Source organism: Chaetodon auriga, chromosome 12 (genome assembly GCF_051107435.1).
Source record: "Chaetodon auriga isolate fChaAug3 chromosome 12, fChaAug3.hap1, whole genome shotgun sequence".
NCBI lineage: Eukaryota > Metazoa > Chordata > Actinopteri > Chaetodontiformes > Chaetodontidae > Chaetodon > Chaetodon auriga.
This window is the reverse complement of record NC_135085.1, coordinates 17,613,864-17,640,003: the sequence shown is the minus strand read 5'-3', so window position 1 is coordinate 17,640,003 and position 26,140 is coordinate 17,613,864. Positions and strand designations below refer to the sequence as shown.

The 26,140-nt window shown below is 42.6% G+C and overlaps 2 protein-coding genes across 2 annotated transcripts in view; both read left to right on the top strand.

The window, feature by feature from the left end:
- The window catches only part of egfra (epidermal growth factor receptor a (erythroblastic leukemia viral (v-erb-b) oncogene homolog, avian)), a 40,487-nt gene extending 35,176 nt beyond the window's left edge, over positions 1–5,311 (top strand). Inside the window, exons 26-28 of the mRNA XM_076745213.1 lie at positions 1,518–1,565; positions 1,670–1,763; positions 3,017–5,311. Coding sequence (XP_076601328.1) covers positions 1,518–1,565; positions 1,670–1,763; positions 3,017–3,360 — 486 coding nt within the window. The 3' untranslated portion in view covers positions 3,361–5,311. The remainder of the gene's footprint in view (positions 1–1,517; positions 1,566–1,669; positions 1,764–3,016) is intronic.
- A 1,367-nt stretch (positions 5,312–6,678) lies between these two features.
- On the top strand, positions 6,679–21,811 carry npc1 (Niemann-Pick disease, type C1). Its single transcript, XM_076745642.1, has 25 exons — positions 6,679–6,830; positions 9,019–9,147; positions 9,299–9,405; positions 9,650–9,795; positions 10,038–10,205; positions 10,364–10,613; positions 10,755–10,837; positions 10,979–11,349; positions 11,540–11,766; positions 12,193–12,293; positions 13,204–13,306; positions 13,423–13,612; positions 13,857–14,039; positions 14,189–14,303; positions 14,584–14,711; positions 15,686–15,820; positions 16,020–16,109; positions 16,439–16,629; positions 16,736–16,851; positions 17,553–17,682; positions 17,864–18,049; positions 18,522–18,753; positions 19,116–19,229; positions 19,491–19,653; positions 19,744–21,811. Exons 1-25 carry the CDS (start codon positions 6,753–6,755, stop codon positions 19,824–19,826), a joined length of 3,819 nt encoding a protein of 1,272 aa, XP_076601757.1. The 5' UTR covers positions 6,679–6,752; the 3' UTR covers positions 19,827–21,811.
- Positions 21,812–26,140: the final 4,329 nt, after the last annotated feature.

Here is a 26,140-nt window from a genome sequence, read left to right as displayed (position 1 = left end):
AGATTTTAGCCAGAATGAGCCAGAATATTGTCAGATATATAATGCTGTGAACCTTCAGCCACAGTAGAATCAACTGAAAAAATGTGAATAGGTACATGTAATGAGGCACACATGTCTTTACTGCAGACGCACACACCACAATCACTCACGCTGACCTCCTCTATCCAAACAGTGAAAGAGGAATACCAGCTGCTGTGGAGGCAGGCTAAAGTTTCACAGACAAAGGAGCATTAATTGATAAAGAAATTGCACCACATGCACCAGCAGTGCAACACTCTACCAACAGGCTGCTGTTTTATCTGTGTTTTGGGAAATGGGGTTTCTGCGTAAATCATTATCCTGTGAGTCAGAATGGAAATAAACGCAGGGTCCATTTTTTTTTTTTTAGCTGGTTGAAAGCAATTAGCCTCTGCTGGAAGCAGCAGAGACATGTTAAACTCAATCCAGGTGATCATGCAGCGAGGTGAGGCGCACTAATTGTTCTGACTTGCGGTCAGTCGTACCTGGCCTGAACCCTGCTGAACCTGCTTGCCCTCAGTCTGTTTAACGGTCACAGCTGGGACTATTTCTCCTCTTCCTGACCCCTACGCACTTGTCCTCATCATCATCATCATCATCCACCCCCCTCCCACGTTTCCTCCCAGGTGCCCTTTCATTCATGAGGGCTGAACGAGCAGAACTCTTCTACCTCTGGTTCAGTGAAGGCCGTGCGTAGGTCTGACTCTTCTACCTGGGATCACTGCCGGCTACTGACAGCCTGGTTAGCTCATACGAGCCTTAAAGTTTGATTACCTTTGCAGGCGACCAGGAGAACTTTTTAAAATCTTTGTCCAACTGAGGCTCAGCATAAGCCTGCTTTTGTAATATCACTGTCGGGGCACTACGGGTCGAGACATTTTTTTTTACAGATGGTTGCTCCTTCAGCGTGTTTAATTTCCTTTTCTTGTTGAAAGTAATTGCATTGCCACAGCTGTCACTCTCATGGTCTTCATTCGCTCGGTTTCCATGGTTTTAACGCCGTTCACAGTCCTTTGACTCGAGACTCTGACGGACACAACAAAGCTCGTCACATTGCCTGAATGAATATGAATTTGCTCGGTGGACGTTTGTTTTGATCCTAATCAGCTTGTACTGAGACGACAGCTATGGTTCCTCGGGTACCATAAAAACACATTACTATCGCTATTCAAAGGGAACTTATTGTTCCCCTGAGGGGCTTTAAAATAAGTCACAATGGCTGAAAGAAACACACTCACTTCAACAAAACTATTAATAAAAGAAGGAAGTCAGAATCAAAGGCAACCAAAGTGAAAGACAACAGAAATGAAGGATTTGCCAAGTCTGACGCTGCCTATTTAGCTGCACTTAAAACCTTTCTTCTCTTTGTGTTTGCTTCATGGACAATAGAGGCATATTCAAATGTGTTACGGATCTTTAAAATGCCATTTTCTGCTCTTCGTTCGCTGTGGTGTCATCATGAGACATTAACTCAGGTTTATCTCGTCTTGTTTTTGCAGAGCCTCAACAGCAGCATCGGAACGTGCCACAGCAGAAATGGCTTAATGGTAAGAGAAAAACAAACTGCACCTGGCAAGAAAGTGACTTTCCTATCTGTGTTGCTATTGGCAGAGAGCGCCACAGCCCTGAACACCTTTGCCCTTTGTTGCAGAATGGATTCCCGAGCAGAGATGGAAGCATTGTTCTCCGGTATATTCCCGACCCCACCGACAAACTCTTAGACATGGTCTTCCAGCCAGCTGCAGGCAAGTATCCTCCAACCTCAAACCACCACTTTTTATTTTATTCACATGAATGTCAGTAGAGCTCTCTAGCTGTTCGACTCAGTGAGAAGGGGGCCATCTAGTGGACAAGAAGTGTATTGCTGTAGTTATGGCTGCTGCTGCAGCTGAAGAACATTATGCTTTTTTTTCATCTGTGGTCTTTCTTCCAATGCTTTTACAGCACCATTAGTCCATAAATCTTTAGTCTTGGTGGCTGTAGAGGGGGATTTAAAATGAGTAGTGAAATACATCAAACATGTATTATTACCATCTGTGCATCACCTGCCCCCTTTATTAGATTTTTTTAAACACCGTACAGGCTTTTTGCCTTCATAAAAACTCTAGCATCAGTCAGCTGCCAAGTAGAAACTTTTTTAGTGCACAACCTGCTAAGTTCTCATCGTGCTGTTCCTTTTCACGGCATCGCAGCTTACTTATTGTTTCATTTTAACCCACAGCTCATAAATGCAATGCTTTTTAAGTTATCACTTATCTTTTTGCTGAGCCCCATAGAGAAATGAATTCCCTGCAATTAACCCATCCCAAGTATGAGGAGCAGTGGGCAGCCACTGAGTGGAGCCTACGGAGCAACTCCATTTCTAAGCCAGTCCCTTTTTTGACAGGAAAATAACTTCCTTGAATGCAATATTAAGAAGGTTTTTCAATGTAATTTTGATTTTCACCCCCTGCCACCATTAAAGGTCCAGTGTGTCGCAGGATCTATTGGCAGAAATGGGATCTAATATTCACAAGCATGTAATACTGACTCCAGAGGGTGCCTGAATTTTTTCTATATTTAGCAGCTAATCTGCAGCCTCACTGCTAGACGCCACTAAATCTTACACACTGGTCCTTGAAATGGGTTCTCTACTGATTTAGTATTGCCCTGTCATAAAGTTGGGGAATTTGCAAGAGACAGATTTATAAAAGATTAGTCAAAGTCGAGGTGGCAAAGGCCAAGATATCCTGAATTTCAGGTCCTAGTAAGGATGAGGCTCCACGAACTACTGTGACCTACATTTCCCAGAATACATCTTGAAGCATCTTTCTGTGAGTCAGAGTCTTCCAAACGTCTCCCGGCTCACGCTGCAGTAACATTGATGATGTGATGTAATGAAACGTGCAGTACTATCATTGTGGTGTGTTCGGTTTTTATAAAGCACCTGCTGGTTTCTATTTTAGCTGTGTATGCACTTAATGAGACGTCATCTCTAATGTCACCGGCTCTCTTACAGACTACATGAACCAGAACGGAGTCTCAGATGTGATGAATCCCATCTACCAGCACCCCGGTCCACCTCGCACCATCCTCCCCACCATCTCCTCCGACGACACAGAAACAGAGTACCTGAACTGCTTCAAAGACGAGGCCAACGGACCCGAGTACCTCAACGAGGTCCCGTCCCCCGCCATCCTCCCGCTCACCTCCAACGGCACGGTCCACAGCGTTCAGAAATACCAGCCCCAGAACAGCATAGACAACCCTGATTACCAGCAGGATTTCACCCCCACCTTCAAGACCCACACCAATGGACACATCCCAGCGGCGGAGAACGCAGAGTACCTGGGTCCAGACTGAGGACTTAGTGGACACAAACAAGAAATAAGAGACTGTTTTCTGTTCCAGTAAGAGAGGGCATTGACGTCTTGGCTTGGAGAGCTTAGTTAAGCGGTACTGTCCGTTATAATATGTGCTGTCTTGCAGACTCAGGTGACACTTTGTGCAGCTTCCCGTGTTGTTTGCATGTAGTCATACTTGTCACGCAAATCCCCTCCCATTCCAAAGAGTTTTTTTTTCCCTCAACACTAAACCACAAATGACTCTTTCTTGATGAATGCTGGATGAAGCTGCCGTGTACAAAACTCAGTTGACCTGAGGGTTGCTGGACCTGACATGCGTGTAAAACCCCTGCCAGAAAGTGAAAAATCTCACAAGTGAAAATCTCTCTAAAGGTTGTGCGCAAGAGGACTGCGATTAAAGGGACGTAAACTCCTCCATTTTTTTTTTGGAGGCAGAAGCTCAATTGCAAAGAACAGAAACTGGCATCTCGACCCAGACCACACCCTGAGGTACACGTGTTGCAGAATCACACGTTAGACACACAATCGGTCGACATGTTGGATTTGTCGGAGTTCAGACACACAGCGGTGCTTTCACTTGACGCTAATGTGAAGCCTCTGAACACTTCTCTCTGGTGAAGTCAAGATGATTAAAGGGAGGTTTTAACAGTAAAATGACTGCTGGGGTCCTCAGAGGCCTGACGACACTCATCCTGAAGGATGAGTCAATGAGGAAACATAATGTTGCAGTGTATAGAATGTATAGTCAATACAAAGGGGAACGCTGTTGAATTGTAACATTTAAATGTGTTCCCTTTATGCTCTAAGACAGTTCTGTGTGTTTCACAAATTGATGTCTGTCTTAGATTGAAATGTCGCCTGGTGTGAGGTATCACACGAACTATGTAGAGAATGTAAAGGTAAACATAGCAGATGTGATTGTGCTCGTATGCACACTGCTGTGTTTGACAGTTGAGAACCTGCAGCACTCAAGTAGCATATTTGTGTGGACCCACAAAGTTAGCTGAGCTTTATCAGTGTGGCACGTTAGTTTGTGTACCCAGGAAGTGTTTTCTGGTCCTTTTACTGATGACTTCCTGCAGTCAGTATCTTTTGTAACACTGACTGCTTACTCACAGCTTATCAACGTTTTACTGCTCAACTCTCAACATAAGCAAAACTGCAATAAGAAAATAAAAGTCAGGGAAAGCTAAAGAACTTCAAAACAGGTTAAAACCATTGCTTCAAAATTCATTACAATAAAGTTTTCACCATTTTTATGTTTGTTTTTTTTTTTCACTTTAAAAATGCTGGTTAAACTGTCTCAGCTCATGTGAGGAACGTCTTTGAATTTTTAGATTGGAAGTCGTGTTTCCCAGTAAACATGACTTTATGGCTCTATGTCAAGTCACACAGTGAGAATGTTTCTGATGTTTGTGGTGTAATATATCTGTACTATTACCTGGGGATTTTTTGTCGTCATTGTTGTTGACACCACATCTGCGAATCTTCTAACTTTAAATTCCTGCAGTCTTTTCCACCGTTATTCCTAGTTTTAAAGGAATGTACTATTGTAGCAACCCGTAAGCCTACTTTTGCAGATTTTACACAGGTACGTGTACAGAAAACAGTGATTATGCTGCAATATACCCCAAAATAGTCACCTATAATTTATACTCAGTACACAGTTTTGTCACATCATATGTGAATATGCACTTAATCCTGAATTGTGATGATTTCATTCAAAAGTGAACATGAATAAATCTTTTTTTTGTTTTTTTAAGAAAGACATTTTGTCTGTTCTTTTTCCCCCCACAGCTTTAACTAGTTAAGAGTGAGATACAGGACAAAGAAGGACTCACTCATCTGCTTTTATCAGGCATTTTATCTTAATGGCTGCGGCCCTTCAAGTAACACCTTGATGAAATGCCTTCAGCAGATAATCAGCTGAGGGCAGCCTCTACCCTGATGCTTTCCTGTTTCATGCAAAGTGATTAGATTTCATACATTTTGAAGGCTCAGTGTGGCCACCATGTTGTGACTTGAACGCACCACTAATGAGATAAAGGGAGCTTGATGAGCATTAGGGGACAAAACCTCATTGTATACATTCTACGTAATGTACCCCGATCAAAACAATTAAATTAATCAAAGCTGAGCTCTAGTTGTTGTGCTTTCTCCTCAATCTGCCCGTACACTGCTGATTATACTGTTTACGGAGGAGTTTAACTTTTAACTTCTGTTCAAAACTAAGGGAAATGAGGAATTGGTTTAAATAAATGAAAAAAATCTGGATGTTCTTTGATCAGATTTGATTGACATTGTCACCAGACTTTGTTTAGAGAGACAAATCATTAACAGACCACGAGGATGCGTTCACATAAAAAGATCAGGAAAAGAGCACACATCATTTGAAGAGTGGATTGTGTCAGTTTGATTAATGAGTAATAAAAAAAGGGTTTTAAATTTGCATATTTAGATTTGTGGATACAGTCACAATTTTATTAACATTTAATAATTCATCAAAAGTATTTCTTTGTAGCCCATTTTTACATCTTTGTCCAATTAATTTTGTGATATCTTTCCAAAACTATTCAGTATAACGACAGTGTGACAGTGCGGCACTCAGCAGTATATCAATTTAACATGCTGTATGCACTTTTACAGGAAAGTGTTCCTATTATCTCAAGAAGGTGGCGTAAGTTTGTAGTCATATGACCATTGCCAGGTCAGCAAACTTTAATCTTTAAAAAAGTCAAATATGCATGCATTCAATGCAAAGGCTACATACTTCTGCACAGTATTCCTTAATCAACTATTCTACACAGGATTTTGTCGTTTGCTTTACTTTTTGGTGCACTGAAGTTTGAATCTTAAGCTCTGTAACCGTTATCGTTTACAATTACAAGTGTTTTCAGTGTCTGTAATATAAAATAATATTATAGACTTTTTCATGTGATTTAAAGATTGTAGCTTTTTTGTACCTTTTTTCTGCTGTTTCTTAACGTCAGACATTGGAGGTCCTCCTCAGTCAAGGGGCTGATGGACTGTGAAAACCCCAGAAAGAGCAATACAAATAAATACAGGACTTTATAGCTCTATCACTGACAAAGTCTGATATGATGTATTTTTATGAATATATTAAAATGCCGAAGAAAAAACTAACCCAACGACTGCATCGCTCATAAGTTGATTGATAAATATGTTTTCAGGGCGTACGAATGATCAAGGGCACACTATTGTGGTTATGGCGTTTAGGTGTAGTGCCTCCTCGATGTCGTTTGGTGGCAGCACCGAGGGAACAATTTGTCTCCGCCCCAAACAAATAATCCGACGAAGAAAAAAGCGTCAACAAGGTATGCGAAACTTTAACTGGACTGTCACTTCGATTCGATCTCTGTAAAAAGAGGCATGGGAGTCTTACCAGGGCGAAGCTCTTTGTGTACACTTTTCTTCATTATACTCCTGTCAGAGGGACATTTTCGATGGGTAAGTTAAACTTAACGTTCGTGTTCTCGTGACTAAAACATGACTCAGCTCGGGCTGCAGTTGCTAGTGTGATGTTTTTCTGAGGGGCTCAGCGAAACTAGTTCTCTGCTTCGTTTAGCTGCGAAGGGTTTCGCCTGTTTCACCCCTTGTAAAAGCAACGTTAGCCAGTCGTTAGCTTATCAGTGGCTCAAACATAGTAAACAGCGTTGTTGCTAATGTAAAAGTGCGCCAGCCTCGTAACATTAGCCGAAACCAACAATGGATAATAACAGACGTTAGCTTTGACAATTCCTTACGGACGCTGTTCAGGCAGGTTGGAGTCTGAACGCGGAGCCGGTATCGAAACAAGTTTCATTCTGTCACGTCCTGACAGATCGACAACACCAGCCTGTTCCTAATACATATCAAAGTAAAGCTCGGATAAACGCGTTCTGGTAAATGTTGCTCAGAAAGCTGCAATGAAAACACCGAATCTCTAACGTTAGCGAGTTTTTTAGACGTTAGGTGTGTTGGAAGCTAACTAAATAGCTAGCTAATGCTACATCAGTTTGATCATCGCTGTTTGAAAATGTAGGTCAGTGTGTTTTTGTATGTGTGAAAGTCCCTTTTTGTTCTCTTTGTTCTCTTTAAGCGTATATGTAATGTAGTAATTGTGTCAAAATGTGAAAGGCTTGACTGACAAGACAGCTGTATCAAAGGATGAGAATAAGTACTAAAAGAGTAACAATAAATAATACATAATCAAGTAATTACATAGAAATTACAAGACAAAAAAGACCACAAAATTTGGGGGGTTTACCTTGATGATATTGATCATTACAAAAAGAGTCACATGAAGCGACTGATGGTCTAAGGTAAAGCTCTAACATACGACATCCACCTTTTCCATATGATTTGCAAATCTAACCTGCTGTAGCTTGACTGTGAAAATGTTATTCTTTCATAAAGACACCATGAATTGTGTCAATCCAGTCCTCACCAGTTCTTATGAAGATCAAGTCATTTCAAAATAAACCAGACAAAAGAACCTTTGTCACGGCCCCTGCTCCATCCACTTGACTTGATTTAATCAGATATAGATAATTACTCAGTCATTTGTCATCAGCAGCCTGAAGGTAATTACATGTATAGAACTACTTCAGATCTGTGCTAAAATGATTGGAATCTGATCAATCATTACTGGTTCAAGATAAGATAACAGCATGCTGGTAAAAACAGGAGAGATGTAGGATGAGCAGAAAATAAGGATTATTCAGAGACTTCAGTGAAGGGGGGGGCATCAGGTTACTGTTATGCTTATGAACCAGTCAAGCAAACCAGGATTCTGGTTCTCACTCAATATAAATACGTCTCTTACAACTAGTTCAGAGTCTTCTGAAGTGGACCGTACTCTCCTTGCCTTCAGCTGCATAAAACTCCAACTGAGGAAATAATGACATTCGAAGGCAGCCCTTGAACTCAGCCCCACAAGCCACAAGTAGGACAGAGTGAACACTGGGTTTACTCATAAAACAGGCTGTAGAGTAAGTGAATTAACTTCCCTAAGTCAAGCCTCCCGACAAAGAACACGTGAGAGCTGTGATGCTGAATAGACAGATAGACAGAAAACTTTGACAGCTGAAGGTACAAATGGCTAAAATATGTTCAACAATTTTAAGCCAACTTGACTGTCTGTTATTGTACTGTTATTCTCTCTAACTTATCAGATTTAAAGCACATGTTTCAAGTCCTCAGTTGATCTTGGTTGTTGCCATTGCCTTTTTCTGGCTGCCTTTTTTGACGTTAAATGTCCACTTAGTCAAGATAACATTGCGCGATGTGACTAAACCGACTGTCAGCATTCTAAGTTCTACTCTTCACGTTCAGGGCTGTTCTTGCAGAAGTGAAATTTCTATTTCCAGACATGCAAAGCCTGAGATACTAGAAACACAGGATATGAAACATGTCCAGTGGTTTACCTTGGCAAATATAAAACCTCAGGGTAAAAAGATAAAGCTTAAACCACAGTTCAGAATGGTAAAGTCACATGGTCCACTGTAGCCTTTTGAGGAACTCAGCGTTTTGTTGTCAAGACCTCATTCTTGTCCGCACTAGATAAAAAAGCAATAGGCTTTTATGAGTACAAACATACACCAGATTCACCAGACAATGCACCAAGGATCAGCGTGTTTCTGTTGTCTTTCCTCAGGTTGAGGCTCAGCACTGCGTGTGGTATGGTGAGTGCGGGGAGTCCGAAAAGGTGCCCGGAAAAAAGTACAACTGCAACTACACTGGCCCCCCCCTCCCTCTACAGCCTGAGGGTTATGACCTTCTCACGGTACGCATGGTGTCTTTTGCTTTTGTCCTGTTATTTCAGACATTTGATGCTCAAACCAATCTTTTGTGGCATACTTCTGCTTTCCAGCTGTATTTTGCACTGTGGAAAGATTCAATCAAAGTGACGTCATCTGCTTTGTGTTTGTGTGCAGGAGCTTTGTCCTGCATATAACTATGGAAACCGAAGCCTCTGCTGTGATGTCAACCAGTTGCACACTCTCAAAGGGAGTCTCCAGCTGCCCCTTCAGTTCCTGTCTCGGTATGCACTGCAGTGATAGCGTTAACTAATGAAGCACATGACATGCTTGGACGGCCATTGTTGATCCTCTTCTGAATTGCTGAGCACAAACAGTTACCTGTGCATCCTTTTAAACCTGTCAGTATGTGTGCTGCTCTGATGTTACATGCTGTGGCTCTAACATGCAAACCCATGCCTTTCCATGTTCCAAACAATGGGTTAGAGACAGGAATCTGCTTCTCACACTCGCTATGTCTGTGCGCAGGTGTCCCGCCTGTTTCTTCAACCTGATGAACCTCTTCTGTGAGCTGACATGCAGCCCCCACCAGAGTCAGTTCATGAATGCCACAGCGTTCAACGGGACCAATGTAGTGGAAGTGAAGTACTACATCGGACAGACATTTTCTAATGGTGAGTTCACAGCCACATGTTGTTTTAGACATGAGAAACGGCGTCACCCTGATCATGTCTCATCTGTTGAGTAAACATCATCACTTCCCTACTTCAACATGAAATCATGCTGTCACTTGTGCAATTCTCTCGGTGACTAACGGTCATAACTGTCTTTTTGGCAAATAAAATAGGGAATGGGCAACTTGACTACATTAAAATGTGGGCTTTTCCCTAAATATAATCAAATTGGACTTTTCCAGCCATGTACAACGCCTGTAAGGATGTCCAGGCTCCATCCAGCAACGTGAAGGCCTTATCGCTGCTGTGTGGGAAGGAAGCAAAGGACTGCAATGCCACTAACTGGATCCAGTATTTGTTCGATATTAACAATGGGCAGACTCCCTTTCCTATCATCCCGGTATTCTCAGGTAAATAATCTTGCAGCACTTTTGCATATCAGGTCATGGCCGTGCTGCAGAGAGATATCCCTACTGCTTTCTTTGTGGAAGTCAAATAGATGTTTAGCTGTGCCGCATCTGTTGCTCTTTGTATGATTAATTCACCATGCTGTGTTATGCTGCTCTAGATGTCCCGGTGTCTGGTTATACTCCTATGAACAACAAGACGTATGGCTGTACTGAGGGCCTGGAGGATGGTTCAGGTCCCTGCTCCTGTCAGGACTGCGCAGAGGCATGCGGCCCCAAACCTGTACCTCCCCCTCTCCCCCCTCCCTGGACAATCCTCGGCATGGATGCCATGACTGTCATCATGTGGATCTCTTACATGGCCTTCCTGCTTATCTTCATTGGAGGTGTACTCGTAGCTTGGTGTTACAGGTTTGTGGCATATTCTGCTAGGATCGTTTTGAGGATTGTCAGACCTGCAAACCCTCACCCACTGTGAAGGAAAATCAAGGCTCTGATGCTTGTTTTAGAAGGAATATTGAATTGACTTGTGTGGTTTTTTTGTGCATGCAGGAAACGAACCATCATGTCTGAGTATGGCCCCATATTGGACAGCAATAACCCGCTCTCTCTCAACAGTGATAATCCCGACCAAGGTACTGTAACCCATAGCAAATGTTTGTCTTCTGTCTGTATTCTTATTGTCGTGCATTGAATGTTGCATAGCTCTTAAGATGTAATAGCGTTGTATAATTGCTGCATGACTTAACTCACTCCCATTCTCTCTCTCCTCTTAGCGAACGCGTCATGCTGTGAAACACTGGGCGAACGCTTCGAGAATGCTCTGCGGACTGTTTTCAGCTCCTGGGGTTCCTTTTGCGTGCGACATCCCTCCGTGGTCATATGTGGCAGCCTGATACTGGTGGTCGCCTCCTCCGGGGGCCTGGTCTATATGCGCATCACCACAGACCCTGTGGAGCTGTGGTCAGCTCCCACGAGCCAGGCTCGCCAGGAGAAGGACTACTTTGACAGCCACTTTGGACCCTTCTTTAGAACTGTGCAACTCATTATCACCACTCCGCTCAATGACACTTTCATCTACTCCCCGTACTTTGGAGGATCAGATGTCCCATTTGGAGCCATCCTGGACAAAGACATCTTGCACTTGGTGGGTTAGTGGGAGAAGGATCCTAAGCAATATTTTGTCATTAGAGCCACTGTGTATTTGGCAATAAGACGTGTCATTTATGCAACAAGACAAGATAGAAACATGTGAAGAGCAGCTGCATCTGTGAAGCTGTGGTTTATTGGTTCTCCTTTCTTTTTCTTACATTTTTTTTCTAACTTACACCAATCAGGTGCTGGATCTGCAGCTTGACATTGAAAACCTTGTAGCCACATACGAAGGCCAAAACGTCACCCTGAAGGAAATCTGCTTGGCTCCACTGGCCCCGTACAATAGCAACTGTACGATCTTTAGTGTCCTCAACTACTTCCAGAACAGCCACACTGTGCTGGACCACAGCATAGGGGACGACTTCTTTGTCTATGCTGACTATCACAGCCACTTCCTCTACTGTGTCAGGTGATTTTTATTTTCCATTTCAAATGTCAGACACTATCTGGAGCTCATATGGACTTAAATTTGGACTTTCCTTGTAAAGTTGTCTTAATTACCAGCAGAAATGTGCCACAGGTAATCAGGTTTAAAACCTCTAAACAAAAAAATAGCACCAGTGTTGAAATGGAGCACCTGCTGCTCACGAGAATCTGTTTTCTCCAGATGCTGACATGTGCTTTTTCTGAGAACTGTTGCGGGGGAAAGTGTCCTCTTAGAATAGCACAGTTATACTTCCTCACTGGTCATGCAGCTCATAAAGTTTTTGTATGTGTTCTTTTTAACTTCACACACATACAGGTCGATTACCGGCAAAACCCACACTGATGAATGGGCTCATGTAATAATGACTGTGATTTTTCAGACTATTTATTCTGTTTTTTTCTTCCACAGCGCACCAGCATCCCTCAATGACACCACTCTCCTCCATGACCCCTGTTTGGGCACCTTTGGTGGCCCCGTCTTCCCTTGGCTGGCCCTAGGGGGTTACGATGGTAAGCCCGATAAACACTTTCAGCTGGCAGAGAAGCAGAAAACAGTGGGAGTTTTTCTGTTTACACCAGCTACATAATCTGTTTACAACCTCTCTCATGATTATTGCACAAAGAAAAAAACTGTTCTTCTTTGGTCACTGAACTTCTTGTACATTAACCTGCTGTACGTGGCAATGTTAAGCTAAACTTTTACAAGTAAGATGCAATATAAAAACTTTAGTGCAGCTATCAGGTTATAAGTGTGCTGTTTTGAAATGATAATAAGGATAAAATCAAGAGAAACACATGACACAGGTTCAGCTTTGGTTCATATGCCACACATTAAACCATTCTGAGCATTTTCACCAAAAATAAACAGCATCAAAACCTGAAAAGTTAGTTCCCAGCAGGAACCAAAAGGAACAGGTTTGCTTTTCCTCTAGTGCAGACTGTGAGGACATCAGTGGCTGAGTCATGTTCTGTAAGTGGAGGATGGAGAAGGCCATTGGTTTTGCATGTTATAGTCTTCTACTTGTTCTTGCCATTAATAGTTGGTCTGTGCTTAACAAGAGAACAAAAGCTTACAGGTAATCAATTTGATCCACCATCGTGCTTCTACTGTTTACTTCCATTGTGAATTGTTGCTTACAATGGTTCCACTCAAAACTGGTGGAAACCCTCGCTGGTTCGCTAGAGAGCGCCGGGGTTTCAAGAATCCTGATCGGACCTGGTTTAAGAACCAGATCTAGTTTGGTGGAAAAGAAGTATAAGAGGCAGCCATGATTTTCTGGGAATCCTGTCTCTGTCTCTCCACCAAAAGGAACGTTTAGCTGTAACTTCCAGTTCGGTAGTTTATTAATGTAGCTGGATTGTTTAATTAAAGGCCACGCTTTTATAATGAATGTAACTTTTTTTTTCTCTCACTTCACAGGAACCAACTACAACAACGCCACAGCTCTAGTGGTCACCTTTCCACTCAACAACTACCTGAACGACTCTGTCCGACTGGGCAAAGCACTGGCATGGGAGAAAGAGTGAGGCAACAAACCTGTTTCTGAAATCCATCAGAGAGAGCTCTTTTCAGCTGGCAAAAGTTACTGCTCATGGTCTCTTTGCTTGTACCAATTGTATTTTTGTGCACGCCTTTCAGATTCATCAAGTTCATGAAGAACTTCAAACACCCCAACCTGACTGTCGCCTTCAGCGCAGAGAGGAGTATTGAAGATGAACTAGACAGAGAGAGCAACAGTGACATCAGCACCATAGTCATCAGCTACGCCATCATGTTCATCTACGTCTCCCTGGCCCTGGGTCACATCCACAGCTTCAGGAGAGTGCTGGTAAGAACCCAAGCCACAAAGTCAGTCTTGTGGTTGTTTGAGTGCTCCGAGTCTTTTAGGTCAAAGCATTAACATAATCCACATCTGAAATAGTTTTACACATTACACCGTGTTCCTGCCTGTGGTGTAAGAGCTTGACAAGTTGCTCTGTTCAAATTCAGCAAAGCTAGCACAACATGCTTGACAAGTTTGTGTCACGTAAGTGCAACATGGAGACTGATCCTCTATCTTTGTGCCCGTACAGGTGGACTCAAAGATCTCTCTGGGAATAGCGGGTATCCTGATTGTGCTCAGCTCTGTGGCCTCCTCACTGGGGATCTTCAGCTATTTTGGTATCCCCCTCACCCTCATTGTGATTGAAGTCATTCCCTTCCTGGTGCTGGCAGTTGGAGTAGATAACATCTTTATTATAGTACAGACATATCAGGTAACCTCCTTTCTCCCACTCTACAAAATTGCCATGTGGTGTCTCTTTAAAGAGATCTTACTTTCAATTTGAATACCCTGTTCTTTGCGTGCTGCCATTAAAACCTGTTAAACCTGCTCAAAGTGATTTCCATTCGTGTGTCTCGACAGAGGGATGAGCGGATGCCCCAGGAGGAGCTTCACCAGCAGATTGGTCGTATTCTTGGAGACGTAGCTCCAAGCATGTTCCTCTCCTCCTTCTCTGAGACAGTAGCCTTCTTCCTGGGTAAAACAGATCACTCTTTAATACACCCTAAATGTACACAATGTACACAATAGGATACATAGTCAGAATGTAACATACTGTGCATGTTGGATTTGTTTGCATAATATCATCTAGTTATTTGTGCTCAGATGTTGAATATGGTCTGAAAATTTTGAAATGGGGAAATGTGTACCTGTAAGAACAGTGTCTTTGGGACAGGATTGACACAGTTGCTACAGAAAGTGTCATAGTTTCCTGGCTAGTCACATGCTGATGAAATTGTTGACTTTGTCTTCTCTAGGAGCCCTGTCCAACATGCCTGCCGTGAGGACATTCTCTCTGTTTGCTGGCTTGGCTGTTTTTATTGATTTCCTGTTGCAGATCAGCTGCTTCGTCAGCTTGCTCGGCCTGGACGCCAAAAGACAGGAGGTGAGGCTGAGGGAAATGGTGGGGACATAACTGACGACACTTAAGGGATGACAGATGGCTGATTGTGAGGTTTCATGAAAATGAGTTACTGCAGATTTAACAGCCCCAGTTTAATGCTGTACAGTTAAATGATATGCTGTCATCCTACCAATCCTGCATGAGCTAATTTAATGGATTAAATGGCCTGGCCTCTGTTTGATTGTTTGCAAAGTGTTGTAATTAGCCAATGCGGTGATTGTCTGCAGTGAAAATGTGCTCTTGGGCCTCAGTGACACATGACTAAAGCATTGTTCTAAATGATTCAACCTTCAAATGACTCACAGACTTAGTTACACTAATAATGAAAGAAGAAGTCAGATCCTTTCCTTCAGTAAAATACTGATACAGCCCTGTTTCACTCCCTTACAAGTAAAAGTCCTTCATTCAAAATCCTATGTGAGTAAAAGTATGTAAGTATTATCAGCAAAACATACTGAAAGGTTAAAGTACCTGTGTTGCTCCTGTGACTGATATGATCCTATGTGACATTATTAGATCCTTAAAACAGATGCGTCATTGTGCTGGCAGCACTTAAATGTTGTAGCCGGTGAAAATGGAGCTCGTTAGAACTCTTTTTAACTCTTTGGTAGAGCTGCTGACATGTCATAGATATCTGAAACATCTGAAGAGGCTCCAATTAGGCTGTTTTACATAAGAGGCCGTAAGCAAAAAAAGGTGGAAACGCTCGTTTAATCTTTAACAATGTGTCATGTTTTATAAGCAATTCGCAAGTCTTTTATGTGAAATCTGTAAAGTGACCAGTAAATATAGCTGACAGATAAATAAGTAAAAAGGACAATATTTGCCTCTGAAATGTAGTGGAGTAGATGTATAAAGTAGCAAGTACATCAAAGTTGTAATTCCAGTACTTGAGTCAAATTTTCCACCACTGGTTACACTCACTCAAACGCTGTCTTGTCCGTTGCATTTTAAAGGGGAATCGGCTCGACATTATGTGCTGTGTGAAGCTGCCAGAAGGTCAGGAAACAAGGACGGACAGCTTCCTCTTCCGCTTTTTCAAGAAAGTCTATGCTCCATTCATCCTCAAAGAGTGGGTGCGACCGATCATAGTAAGTACCTCAGTGACACTCTGCCAGCCACACACATCCGTCTCCACAGCTTTCACTTGGACAACTCCCTCTGTCATGTTTTACTCTAGCCCGCTGATGGACTTAGTCAGACTCACATTTTTCACCGAGTAGAATACAGTGACTGTTGACTGAATGGTGATTGTGTGTGGGTTTTTTGTTTTCATCTGTCTTTGCGTAGGTGGCCGTGTTCGTGGGAATGCTCTCCTTCAGTATTGCTGTGGTGAATAAAGTCGAGATCGGGCTGGATCAGAAACTCTCCATGCCTGATGTGAGTCTGCAGCTTCTATCATAACTGTGTGTTCAAGGATAGTGAACGCTGATTGAATCTTTTTAATAGATGTGGGTAAAGTAGAGTTGTCGCACTTTGACTATTTATAGCAGCACTCATCAGTGATAGAGTTTATTTAGCAGGGGATTTTACAGCTTCTGTCAGTCATCCATGAAGCTAAATCAATTGCATGTCATGCATTTTGATGATTTGAGGTCCTGTAACATTACATTTGTGCAACGCTCTTCCACATGCAACATGCATATCAGCCTTGGCTTGCATTTCCGTACTCGTGGAGATCGATTCTGACCTTCTGTCTCTGCATCTAGGACTCCTACGTGTTGGACTACTTTAAGAACTTAGCCGAGTATTTCCAGAGTGGACCTCCAGTGTACTTTGTGGTAGAGGAAGGTGTAAACTACAGCAGTCCAGAGGGCCAGAATGTCGTGTGTGGAGGAGTGGGCTGCAACAACGACTCTCTAGTGCAGCAGGTCTACACTGCCTCACTCATCAGCAACTAGTGAGTCTGAATATGAGCAAAGCGGAGCACATATGGTTTATTTGCACAACACAAAATGAGTATTGAAGATAAAAAGGAAAAATGCATATGATCTATTTGCTCCCAGCACAACTATTGGATTCACACCATCCTCTTGGCTTGATGACTACTTTGACTGGGTGAAGCCTCAGTCCACATGCTGTCGATACTACAACGCCACGGGGGCCTTCTGCAATGCCTCGGGTAAATCTTTATCCAATGTCAACATGCTCTGCCTCACGATCCCGGTGTCCCAAGCTGTTGTTTGACATGAGCTCCACATGTTTTTTAGCTTTTCATGCACAAAGTGCAGTGAAACAAGCAGCGTTAAAGGGCTTAATCCAGCAAAAGAACAGCAGAAGTTTAGCAACACCAAACAAAACATGAACGTAATTAATGTTAGAGTATTTTCATATGAACATGATTATAGTATTTCTTCAGATTAGGTTAAAGCTATTAATGCAGCAAATTGATGTACTCCCTTATAAAGAGATCGCTAGCTAATAAAATGACTGTTGTGCAGTTAAAAGTCACCTGAGGGTCAACAAGAGCCACTTTATTTACGGAAGTGGAAAGCAAACAATAAGAGAAAGGAGGAACCAGTCAAATGGCAGAATTCTTTGGTCACATGATAACTAGCGTTGGGTAACTCATTGCATTTGTTTTAAAAATACATGCAAAAATCACCAAAAAGTTTAGAAAGCAATGTTGCTTCAGCATTTAATAAAGACATTTCTGATAAAAACAAGCATTGTCTTACACTGGTACTGTTCGAGCCAAACCCTCCAAAGGCAACTTGGTTTGTTTATTCACTTGTATACAGTTCTTTGTCTCAGAGCAAATTTGTATGTTTCTCCAACCGTGACGGTTGAATGGATGAATGTTTTTCCGATGTTGGTTTCCAGTGGTGGATCCCTCCTGTGTCCACTGCCGGGCCATGACTCCCAGTGGGAAGCAGAGGCCAGTGGGAGACGACTTCATGCGGTTTCTGCCCATGTTCCTGTCAGACAATCCCAATCCCAAGTGTGGAAAAGGGTAATTTTATAGCTCCGCTCAATTGTTCCTTTTTCATTGAAAACACATGGCATGCTATTGAGTACTTTCCCTCTGACTTCTGTTTCTTTTCAGTTCTAGAGTTTCAGAGTATACCAGTTTCATTGTGGTTGGTAATTGTCCCCTCTTTTATCCCTCTCACAATGCCTTAATGCTGCTCCAGCGGTCACGCAGCCTACGCCACAGCCGTTGACCTTTATCCGGGCAACACGGGGGTTGGAGCCACGTACTTCATGACCTACCACACCACGCTCAAAGACTCCCCAGACTTCATAGACGCTTTAAAAATGGCCCGAAACCTGGCTGAGAATATCACTCAGTCCATGGACCACAAGGTTTTTGCCTACAGGTAAGTCCTGTAGTGCTCTTAACTTCCCTTCATGTGATGTATAAAATATAATCATTTCTGTTTTTGCGACAGTCATTTCAGTTTCGCTGGCTTCTTTCTGATGAAGCTTTCTGTGGTGAAATACTTGTAACTGAAGCTTTGCTTGTTTTGAACTCAAGGTTCAAGGGTGCTGGGGGGGAAGTAGGTCATAGATAAGCACACAGCAAATAAAAGAAATGGCAATACAGCTTATGTTTGACCTTAAGTACTGAAATAATCTTTCTGTTCTCTGTATCCTATCACAACAAGAGTCACGCCACCACCAATGTAGGACAAATACTCAAATAGGATGAAGTAGCAGTTTATTGAGTTTTGGCTGAAAGAACATGAATATGACACGAAGAGAAAATAAATCTCTGTACATAGTATAGACCAGCTACTTCCTGTTGACAATCTTCCGCAGCGGCATTCACTGAAATCTCCCCCTTTCCAGCGTCTTCTACGTGTTTTACGAGCAGTACCTCACCATCGCATACGACACGGCTCTGAACCTGAGCGTGTCGCTGGCATCCATATTCGTGGTGACGACGGTGCTGTTGGGCTTCGAGCTGTGGTCAGCCGTGCTGGTCAGCGTTACCATCGCCATGATCCTGGTCAACATGTTCGGCGTCATGTGGCTGTGGAGCATCAACCTCAACGCAGTGTCCCTGGTGAACCTGGTCATGGTGAGAAGCAACATGACATTTCACATTTAAATTAATTGAAAGCAAATGCTTGTTTATGCTTATGTTTACTATCATTACTAATATAAAACACATCAGTCAGTAAGTTTAGTCTTCCAAAAGTCAAGAGTTTTGATGGTGTGCTTCGCAGATTGTGCCTTTAAGCTTTAGACTTGTTTACAATCTGTCTGGTCGACCTCTGACCCCCGACCCCTCATGCCGTTTACCCTAAGGCACAACTTGCCCTTCATCTCACCTATAGAATATTCATTTCAAGGCAGCAGAAGCAAACTTAAGTCAGTTGGCTTTTATTCCAGCATTTCCATGTTTTTCGCTGCTGAGTTGTTCCCTGCCCTCCGTTGCAGAGCTGCGGCATCTCGGTGGAGTTCTGCAGTCATATCGTGCGAGCTTTTTCCGTCAGCGTGAAGAAGAACAGAGTGGAGCGGGCTGAGGAGGCCCTGGCTCACATGGGCTGCTCTGTAAGTCTCGTTTTACCTCTTACAGATTCACAAGAGCAAGTAAATAAGAAACACAATGGGCTGAAAAATGATTTTTGCATGCTGGTAATGTGGATGTGAGTGTGAACAAGCTTGTAGGACAGGAGAGAAAACAAATTTACATATCTGCTGCAGCTGGAAAAGGTCACATTTCAGCATTTTTTTTAACATGATTTAGTTCTAGTCTAATAGTGGTCATCATCACATGAGATGATATTTAATGGCACCGTTTCCTTCTCACAGGTTTTCAGCGGGATCACGTTAACAAAGTTCGGAGGTATCCTGATCCTGGCGTTTTCCAAGTCCCAGATCTTCCAGGTCTTCTACTTCAGGATGTACTTGGCCATCGTGCTGCTGGGCGCCACACACGGCCTCATCTTCCTCCCCGTACTGCTCAGTTATGTCGGTCAGTGATGTCACACATTTGAAAAGAAACACGTGAAGCATACAAGATTTAAAGCTGATATAAATGAGATTGATCTGCTCTTTTTCACAGGTCCCTCAGCGAACAAAGCGAAGGTGTTTGCTGCTAACAGCCGCTACGCTGGTACAGAAAGGGAACGCCTCCTCAACTACTAGAGGGCCATCTGGGACAATGAACAATGAACTAAGTATTTGTCTGAGAAAGACTGCGTGGGTGTGAGCGCAAGCCGTTTCTGTGATTACTGACACACTCATCATCGTTGCCACTACTATGCACGGATTTAACTCAGGAATATACGCGGGAATGGGAGTGCCAGAGGCCTTGTCCAACTGCATACGTATTGATTTTCCTCAGAAGACTTCGGACTCCCGCCCCTCCTCCTCCTCCTCCTCCGCCTCACACTACAGGACAAGCCTGACTTCGGTATGCGACGCGTGAGCGCCACACCGCTGAGCAGAGAGCGCCACTTTAACAGTGTGGAAGTAGGAGAGACACCACCCCTGACATCAGCTGACAGACGAACTCTCCGTCAGGTCTATATGCTATGAGCTATTTTGATTTGGGAAAACTCAAAAGGGTTAAAACTGGTCAGTTTTTTTTTTTCTTTTTTTTAAATATATACCAGGAAAAAAATGACTTTTTTTTTGGCAAACGTTTACTTAAGTGGGACTTTTGTAGAACTATTTGATATTATGAATCATTCATTGACTGTCACACCGCACACACTAAAGCTAACAGATGACAATAATATATCATAGTCCCTTATGTTACCTGGCATTAACATGTATCTCATCCAGGGCTGTGCTGACACACTGTATTATATAGCAGGCTAGCTCGTTGTAGCAATAATGTGTTTCCTGTGCAGCTTGTAAGTATTTGTCAGTAATGTTTTGACTCCAGCAAACTGGACTTTACTGGAAGTTAACTTTGAGGTTAAACTCTCAGTTTAAAGGGGTTTTTGGCATGTTCACATCCATCTTCACAGAGCAGTGTAGCTCCCTTTATGCTTTACAGAGAGAAAAAGGCAAAAGTTCCTATATGGACGTGGATGTACGTCAACGCCCTCAAAGCTTAAACCTCGCAGTCATTTTATATAAAAGTCAGAGGACTGGAATACGGAGCCGAAACAGTGCAAGTGCTTGTGCACGCTGCACCTGAAGTGGCGCTTGTTGCTCTCCAAGCTGCATCCTGCCTGGTCTTTTATTTCTACACCAGTAGCTATTGACATGATCTGGTGCGACGTTACGTTTTAGAGCTGGTTAATTTATCTGAAGTGTCCTTTTGAAGTGTTTGCATGACTTGACTGCTGGTCCTTCTGGGACACTTTTCCAAACGGTCAGGATGCATGTTAATGCCAGGTGTAGAGGGGGTGTAATGCTCAGAATGGTTTAACGCTGAAGTGAGACACAGCAGTTACTGAACAAAACATTTGTTGCATCAAGAAGCGAAGAGACAAGGCTTTAGCTGTAAATAGCGTACACAGGACTAATGTAGAATCATTCCCTGCTCTACAGACTGCTGTAGGACGACTGGATAATGGTACAGTCTTAAGTTTTTCATTCCTACACATTTAAGTTATTATTATTTTTATTTTAACTATTAACATTTCGTTACCGTGCTGCCATTGCTGTCTTATAAAAACCCTTTATGTCCTCCAGAGGAATCCCTTTCCTTTAAAGGAAAAACAACTGTATGTAGCTAATAAATTTACATCCCAGGACTTTCATCACCTGCACCTCACACGGTAACTCGAGAAGATGATGGCTCCTCAAGGTGGATTTAATTTAGTTTCATTTGAATAGAAAAAATTTTCATTTTACCCAAAGTGGATAAATTCTGTCGGGACCTTTTAAAGGAACAGGACCATCTCTCCTATGTGAGTTTCTGACTTTTTTTTTTTTTTTTTTTTTTTTTTTTTTTTTTTTTTGCAATTCTGTTTTTTGGACCGTAAGAAAGAAGGAAAGTGTAAACCTGGATGTGAAAAAAAGATTCCTGAGCGCCCGCAGAATTGTGCTTGTTAACAGTGCTGTGCATTGACATGGACAAATCATCTAACACTGAACAATATGATTGTGGTAACAGAGAGGAAACCAAGCATTTTAACTATTTTAACACATATTAAATAGTTCTCAGAAAAGGATGCAGGGGAGCTTGCTTCTTCTTGATTTAAGGATATACCTCTATGAATTCATTGTGTTTTTGCAGACGTGCATTTGATTTTAAGATGATGTAACATGACCACAGGCAGAATGAGATAAAAGCCACTGAGGAAGACTTCTTGGAGCAGAACCTACAGTCGTCTTTCTCTTTCAAGGTTAACAAACCTGCAGCGGGTGCCTCTGTAGCTCAAACCACACACGGCTGAGGTTGTTCAGCTCGACCACAGTGTGGCGCCTGAATCCCTTCATGCAGCTCTCTCTGCATCACGCTCTCAGTAATGTGGTGGGAGTGACCTCATTTTTATGTCTTGAAGAGAAGCAGTGTTGCCATGCTCATACACAGTCAGTGAATTAAATTTGTGCAATGTGCGAGACGCCCAGAAGCATATTAAGTAAAGAATCTGAATGGAGCTGGTTGTTCAGCATGGTAATCTGCAGCTTCTGGATATTTATCTCAAAACTTCACAGGCCATCAGTCACTCACATCCCGTTGGAAAGTCGCTGCCAAACCCCCGAGCTGTGTGTGTCCTCCCGGCGTGTGCTGTTGTGTCTGACTGTGCAGGCCTGTTGTCACACAAGCCTCCAGCTCATGACTTATTTATCCGCTGCCCTGTGAGAGCGGGGACTGTTCTTTGAATCTGGCGGAGAGATTAAAATATTAATTTCCCCTGCAGGTCTGCAGGGGGAGAATATACAGGTTGGGAGAACACTGTTATGTAAGATGTGCCGGACTCGCCTCTCACTACACTCTGACCTGTCCGCATCTTTCATTTTGACACAGACGCACACTTTCTGCACAGCAGCAAGGGTGATGTAGCTCAATAACATATGAGAAAAAAAAAAAAAACAGTACAAAGGTAAATTAAGATGGCAGTTTTTGCTGACTGATAGTACTGAGTAAGAACGTTGAACACAGCGATGAATATCTCCTCTTATGTAATGTCTTTTTACGCTGTCTTAAATATTAGATAGACACATTTTGCACGGCGGTGCTTCCTTAAATTATTTAGAGAGTCAAACCAAAGGGAAAGTAGCAAATCCTGGTCCAGAAGTTAAATTAAAGACATTAATATCACAACATAATGGCAATTCAAAAAAGTGACTGTAATCCTGAAACAAAGGAGTGTAGTTATAGTTAATATTAAAGGCTTTTTTAAAGTTTAGTTGGTAATGCAGTGTGATCTCCTGCGTACAAAGTCACACAGGATGTTTTATTATGAAAGAGTTCATTTCATAATTTGTTCAGATGGGCTGAAGCTCCCTCCCACTGAGCGTCTGTTGCCTGACTGACGTTGACCCTGGATTATCAATCCCTGGAAATAGAATTTTTTTCTTAGATAACAGAACTAATCTAGAAAATAATCTGTGAATAATCTGGAAACTAATGCAGCCCTGGCGCTCTAATCATTTTGTTGAATTTATGGTTGTGTGTCGGTTTAAATCGGTCTTGTACATCTTGAGTAGTTATATAAGTGCAATTCCACCACAGTTAACCATCACTAACCGTTTAGGTACAGCAATCACAAAGTGACATAATGCTTTTACTCCAATAACAGGAAATGCAGCTTGATTAACCTGCAGTTGGATGATGTTTGGACAGAAATATTCCCCAAAAAACACACTTCCACACCTGCGCAAGTCAATTTTAGATGAATAGACCAGAGGTGAGGACTTTGACTTAACAACCCAAACTCAGTAGAAAACAGCCTCCAAAGACATTTATTACATTATTAAAATGAAGAAACAGCCGTGCTTCCTCATACTGGCTCATAATCAAATATAAATCATCACATTTGCACCTGAAACTAATTTGCTAAAGTATATAGCGAGCTGGTCCCACCCTGTCCACTCGTCCTTCCTCCCACCGCTGTCCTTGAGCGCACACTGGGACCTCCACCACACCTACTCAAAAAGTTCTTTTTTTTTTTTTAAAGATCCATCAATAAGTAAGTGTAAGAAGCGTTTAATGCCCTGCTCTGCGTCACTGGTTTTCTGTTACAGTGGGTTCAGCTGTCTCTGAAATAGACTCTTGGGGTGGAACAAAAGGGATTAGATAGCCTTGTCAAACATTAAGAGAGGATCAGATTTTCACGTCCTCCTGCAGTGCTTTCCCCTCCTGACATGGACCTGTGTTGAAACACAACATTGCAGTTACTGAAGTAGGTGGTTATAACCGATAGGCTCCCCTCTTTACTTTATCTAAATGGAGGATTTAGCAAGTACAGTGAAGCTTGTAATATTTCTGCAGAGGAGAATCCAACATTTAGGATATCAAAGAAGTTATATTAGCAGTTAATATGCCACAATCATCAGTGTTCACTACTTCCTTGTTTACAAACCACTGTAAATGGTGAAAAAGCCCTGAGTCACAGTATCATGACAGGAAAAGGGGTAAAATGCCGTTTCAGCCAAATGTTGTTATTTTAAAGGGAAGGGCAATAGGCCGCAGCTTGCCCCAAACGATGGTACACATATTTTCACAATGAGGGTCACTTATGTGTGAGCAGGGCTCAGGAAGGGCTGTCAATAGACCCCTTTATGAGGCGGTGAGGGGGGAATTAGGCTGTCAATGGAGGGGACTAAGCCACGTATGCCGTGTGTCCACACTCGGCCCTGGCCTGTTTGTTTTGATGGCAGCACGAGACTGGCGTGACTGCGGGCCTTGTTTACATTGGATATGTGTCAAGCAGGAGAGTTCCCACTCGATGAGAAACTGACCCCTCAGATTGCATCAGGGCCCACAGGTGCAATCCATTTCCAGTCAAGGCTTCAGGGGTCGCACCCATTTATTAAACAGAGTTAATCAGTCCTGACAGTTTGATAATCGGAGGTATGCGTTCGCAAGACGGAGGGGTGTTTCAGGAATGAGGCTCAGAGAAGCAGGGCTGTGAAAAGCTCCTCTTTACAGTCAGTTTACCGTAGACGGCGAGCACAAATCACATCCATTGATAAAATTGAGAGGCCAACGTATAAACTCTTCATGATAGTGACAATTAGTATAATGACAATTAGAATAATATAATAGAATAAGAAAACATAAATGAGCAAAAGTACTGCTATAAACTCAGTAAACAACTGCAGTGCAGGTACAGCCTATTAACAAAATGTGATAGATGTCACATGTCTGCGAGCTGACTGACTCTGTAAACTGATCACAGATCAGCAGGGAGAGGAACCTTCAGGGAGGGACTTCAGAGAGGGAGCGCTGTGTGGGCCTGGCAGACTGACAGTAACACTGGTTCAACCTGAACTGAAGCTACGTTTAGCATGAAAACTCGTCAGACCAGGGCCCGGCTTGTCTGAGTCTGGTTTACTGAATTAAGTCTGAACTGGTCATCTTAGGAAACACGACACAGTATGAGTGACGGATTCACACATGAACACACAATATTAAGAGTTTTGAAGAGATTTCTGGTTTTCTGATTTCGTCCTTGCTTTTCTGTCTGGTGTGAAGTGGGCGGGGCTCAGCTGGGAAAGGGTGATGTCGTGCATTTCCATAAGCCAATCAGAGTTTAGAAACATTTAAAACAAAATCTGGTGACAGTTGAAGCAGCTGTTTATGTTAGCAGCACCTCCTACAAACCACACCCACACAGCTCTGATGGGGCAGTTTAACTGAGTTTTTGAGTTTCACTTTTAATGAACAATAACTTAAGATGTTTTTTTTTGTGTGTTTTTGAGTTTCACTTTTAATGAACAATAACTTAAGATGTTTTTTTTTTTTGTGGCTTTTGCTGAGTAATTAATATTCATTGAGTACATTCTTGTCAACGTCTCTCCTGTGATGCACAGGTGTACTCCAGGACACCGTGACATCACTGTTAGGTGTGCTCATGGCACATTTCATATCACACCCACACCAGAGGGGGCAGCAAAACACTGCTTTTCAAGTTGGTGTTAAGTCACTCTTTAATGTTAAAGAAAAAGTACTTAAGATTTGATAAGATTAAGATAACTGTGAAATCAGACAGAACGCGAGGTGAATTTTAGAGGCTGCATATAAAGTCAGTATTATTAGCGCATGGTGGCGTGAACTGAGGCAAACATGCATCAGCGCAGGCTCAAAATGCTTCAACTTAAGCAAAAGATTTGCACGTATTCCGCAGCTTTACTGAGCTATTTCACAAATGTGCAGATAAGAGAGGAAAAAGGAGAGAGAACCTGAGTTTCTGGCGAGTTCTGAGTCCAGTCAGCTCGTCTGTTGCTAGCTAGCTCAGAGCTAACGAGACGAGGCGAAAAGTCACTTCACTTTCTTCTTCACGGTCCAGTCCAGTCACTTAACACATGCTGCATTCAGGTGAGGCAAAAAA